The sequence below is a fragment of the Physeter macrocephalus genome, chromosome 2 (assembly GCF_002837175.3).
Source record: "Physeter macrocephalus isolate SW-GA chromosome 2, ASM283717v5, whole genome shotgun sequence".
Taxonomy (NCBI): Eukaryota; Metazoa; Chordata; class Mammalia; order Artiodactyla; family Physeteridae; genus Physeter; species Physeter macrocephalus.
This window is the reverse complement of record NC_041215.1, coordinates 18,192,732-18,197,143: the sequence shown is the minus strand read 5'-3', so window position 1 is coordinate 18,197,143 and position 4,412 is coordinate 18,192,732. Positions and strand designations below refer to the sequence as shown.

Sequence of the window (4,412 nt, the reverse complement as noted above, 5' to 3'; positions counted from 1 at the left end):
CCAGTGGTTGGGACTCCGCGCTCTCACTGCCGAGGGCGTGGGTTTGATTCCTGGTTAGGGAACTAAGACCCCGTAAGCCGCGCGGTGCAGCCAAAAAAAAAAAAAAAAAAAAAGATACGTGGTGTGTTGTGTTATGTGAGGGGAAGCGCTAAGGGGAAAAGTAGGGGGAGAGTTTGGGGTGGGGGCAGGGCAGGCCTTGCCTGGAGGGTCCCTCTGTACAAAAGAGGCACGGAGGGCACCAGGCCGGTGTTGGCGGGGGTGGGGGTGGGGGCATGCTAGGTGCAAAGGCCCTGGGGTAGGAGCCCGCTTGGGATGTTCAGAGAGTCACAGAGGCCAGCGTGGCTGGGGCAGGTAAGCGAGGGGGAGGGCGGTGGCAGACTAGTTCACCCGAGGAAAAGCAGCATGGGAGGCGTCAGGTGTTGGCGGTGGTCCTCCCGGTAGAGTCCAGCCCAGGGCAGCCTCAGGGCCTCAGTTAAACAGCCCCGGGTGACCCCTCCCCTTTCACCCTCAGGAGAAAGAGAAGAAGTACATGCTGCCTCTGGACAACCTCAAAATCCGCGACGTGGAGAAGGGCTTCATGTCCAACAAGCACGTCTTCGCCATCTTCAACACGGAGCAGAGGTGAGTGCCCCCGACCCCGACCCCCACCCCCCGAGGTCCCAGGGAGACCGGTGGCCCCCGTTCACTCATTCATCAGTGTCCGCCGAGCACTTACTGTGAACAGTCCCTACCCTGGGGTCTCACATTCCAGAAAGAGTGTCAGTCAAGAAACAGAAAAGTGCTTCTGTGGGGTGGTCAGCGGGGTGGGGAGGCCCCTCTGGGGAGCGATGAGGAGGAAACGATGCCGGAGCCGCGGGGGGTTCTGAGCAGAGGAGGGATGGGACCTGGCTCTGGTGCTCACCGGCGCCCCCTGGTGGCCGCGAGGGGAACAGGCTGAGGAGGCGAGCGTGGGAGACCAGGGAGGAGACGCCTGCACTGGCCCGGGTGGGAGATGGTGGGGCTGGACCCAAGTGGGGCTGAGGACATAGAGGAGGAAAGGGGTGGATTCCAGTAGAACGACTGAACTCCTGGTGGGTGTGGGTATGAGAGCAAGAAAGGTGTTGCTCAGGGACTGAGCTGCCATTGACTGACATGGGGAAGGCAGAGGCAGAGTAGTCTCGGGGCCAGTCGGAGGCTGGGTTGGGGTGATGCTGAGGGAGAGGGGCCTGTGAGACACCACGTGGGGCGCGGGGGAGCCAGCTGGGTAAGTATGAGAGACTGGTGTTTAGGAGTGCGCTCCGGGCAGGAACGTGAATTTGGGGAGTTGTAGCTGCATGGAGGTATTTCAGGTCTAAATGGGATGAGATTCCCTGGGCCAGTATAACAGAGAAGAGAAGGGCCCAGGAGGCTCTCGGTAAACCCATGCCAAGGGGCATTGGTGGGAGACTTTAGCAAAAGCAAAGATACTTCTCTCAGCTCGGGAAGAGACCCAGTTGGCAGGAGGTCTGAGAGCAGGAGGAAGGGCTGAGCATGGACCCAGGAGGGCCCCTGCCCAGACTCACACCCTCATCCAGGGAACCCCCAAGTCAGGGGTCAGCTGTCAGCCAGGGCCTGGTGGTTCTTCATGACTGGCCAGCAGGCACTGACATCCTCCCTCCTGGCCCCAGGACCACCTTCCCCACTGCCCATTCACACGTACCAAATCCAGCTGAGCCACCTGTTTTGTGCAAGCATCATTCTATCCTGCTTTGTTCTGGGCTGGCCTAAAACTCTTGAGACCCACTTTGACCATCAGCTGGCTCCCAAAACCTTTATAACCCTTTTAGGCTCATCTCTCCCTACCCTACGCCACCTCCCCTGCCTAAGAAGCCCTAGGGTGTGTGGAAGAACCTGGGTTCTGCGATGGGACAGGCCTGCTGGGAAGCTCTTCCTGGCTGTGTAACGCCAGACAGCCATCCCACCTCCCTGGCCCTGTGATCCCCTGTGCAGCGGGGGGGTTAAGATGTTACCTAATGTATCATTTAGGGGTGAGTTCAGGAAACCCAGAATGATAGTGGCAGAAACAAGATAGAAGTTGGGTTTTTTTATATAAATCAAGTCCAGACTTCACCATCCGGGGCAGGTTGGACAATCCCACAGGCAACCAGGCCCAGGCCCTCCTTATTTCTCAGCTCTCCTTTTCTTTGTCCAAGATGGCTGCTCAAACTCCAGCCATCATGATGATGTTCCAGGCAGCAGGAAGGAGGAGGAGGGGCAACAAGGACATGCTCCCTTTTCCTGCTCTCAACTCCTTCCAGAAGTCTCAGGGCAGCCACTCACTGACTGCTGGTTGGCCTGAGCACTGTTGTGAGGCCATCCATGCCTAACCTCAGACCCAGATCTCACTCGAAGACTTTGGGACAGCTTGGCCGTCTCAGTCACACCTGCCTGTGGGACAGGATGGCATGCGTGTAGCATGGATCCTGGCCTATATATGCAGAACACTGCCCATAAACACTGGTTAGTGTCTGTCCGTTTTTCCCCCAGCCTTTTGGCTCTGCACCTTCCACTCACAGACCCACATTTGCCCAGCAGTTCACAAGACTTTGCTGGGAGTTTCAGTCCTTCCCTGGCCAGTACCACCTCCCTCCCAGGAATCGGGGCACATGCTGGACCTTTACTGTCCAAGGCAGTAGCCACTGGCCACATGTGACTGTTTATTTATTCATTTTTATTGGAGTTTAGTTGTTCTACAATGTTGTGTTAGTTTCTGCTCAGAGTGAATCAGCTATACGTATACATATATCCCCTCTTTTTTGGATTTCCACATGTGACGATTTAAATATAAATTGATGGAAATAAAATAAAATTTTACATTCACTTTCTCGGCCATGCTGGCCCCATTCCTGATGCTCAGAAATAAGCCACCTGTGGCTCGTGGCTACTGCGTCAGGCCAGAACGTTCTTTTGGATGATGCCGCTGTAGCCTCTCTGGAAACACCTTGATGGGAGCTCCCCAACTGGCGGAGGGTGTCGTGGGTCACTGCCCACTTCTGGAGGGGTCGTTGGCAGCCTTTGGCTCCCCCAGGAGAGCATAAAGGAGGGGATGGGCAGTTCCCAGAGGAAGGAGAGGAGTAGCTGAGCCCACAAACAAAACACTGCAGATGCCGCTAGATGCAGACTCCTGCTGAGCACACGCCCTGTTCTTGGCACAGTTTTGGGTGTTACAGGCACGAATTCACGGTGCCTCCATCAGCCCAGTGGGGTGCAGGGGCTGCTGCCATCCTGGGGCATCTGGTCGTGAGTGCCCCCGGTCAGGGGTGAATCCTGGTCAGTCAGGCCAACCCCAGAGCCTGAGCTCCAGCTCACTGCACCCACCGGGCCCATGGGCAGGGTCAAGCATGCGCCTCTCCCTCCCTCCCTCTCACCACAGGAACGTCTACAAGGACCTGCGGCAGATTGAGCTGGCCTGTGACTCCCAGGAGGACGTGGACAGCTGGAAGGCCTCATTCCTCCGAGCCGGGGTCTACCCTGAGAAGGACCAGGTGAGGAGCGCCCTGCCTGGCCGGCACACCTTGGGCTGAGCTGATCCCACCTGAGAGAAGAAGGGCGGCCAGCATCTCACGGGATGGGTCATTTCAGGCTGTGTTTGCCAGCATTCTCTGAGGGCATGTAGCCCATACCCTCTTGAGCAGACAAAGCAGAAAGGGCTGGAGAGGGTTCTGTCATTGGCGCCCAGAAGGTTCTCCAACTAAAGTCAAGGACAGGGACACACGTGGACCGGGATCCTGTCTGCTTTGTTCTCTCTCCTTTTTTCCTGTCCCTGAGGCGGGGTGACCATGGCCCCCAGATTAACATGTTGTTCCCATCCCCAGGTGAGAGGCACTAGCCCACCTTGGACTGTGGTCACCCCCAGGTCGGGGCAGCTCAGCCCAGGGGCAGGCAGGGCCACGTGGTGCCAACGCGGCCATGAGGGGCCTGCCCCAGAGGGTCAGCTACGGGTGGGGTAGGGCAAGCAATCCCCAGAGGATGGGGGACTCCCCACGCTGGACTCAGGCTGCAGTCACCCCTCATGGCCTCACCTCCCCGCTTGCAGGCAGAAAATGAGGACGGAGCCCAGGAGAACACCTTCTCCATGGACCCACAGCTGGAGCGGCAGGTGGAGACCATTCGCAACCTGGTGGACTCCTATGTGGCCATCATCAACAAGTCCATCCGTGACCTCATGCCAAAGACCATCATGCACCTCATGATCAACAATGTGAGTGCCTGCCCCTCCGGATCCCCCTTCCCCCGAGACGGGGAGGGGGCAGCCGCAGCCAGATTTGGGCTGAACACAGTCTGTATAAAATCAACAATGAGGGCTTCCCTGGTGGCGCAGTGGTTGACGGTCCGCCTGCCGATGCAGGGGACGCGGGTTCGTGCCCCGGTCCGGGAAGATCCCACATGCCGCG

The 4,412-nt window shown here is 58.0% G+C and overlaps 1 protein-coding gene across 1 annotated transcript in view; it reads left to right on the top strand.

The window, feature by feature from the left end:
- Positions 1-4,412, top strand: part of DNM2 (dynamin 2) — a 46,159-nt gene that overhangs the window by 32,539 nt on the left and 9,208 nt on the right. Inside the window, exon 11 of the mRNA XM_028499617.1 lies at positions 4,055-4,219. Within this exon, the coding sequence (XP_028355418.1) occupies positions 4,055-4,219 (165 nt within the window). The remainder of the gene's footprint in view (positions 1-4,054; positions 4,220-4,412) is intronic.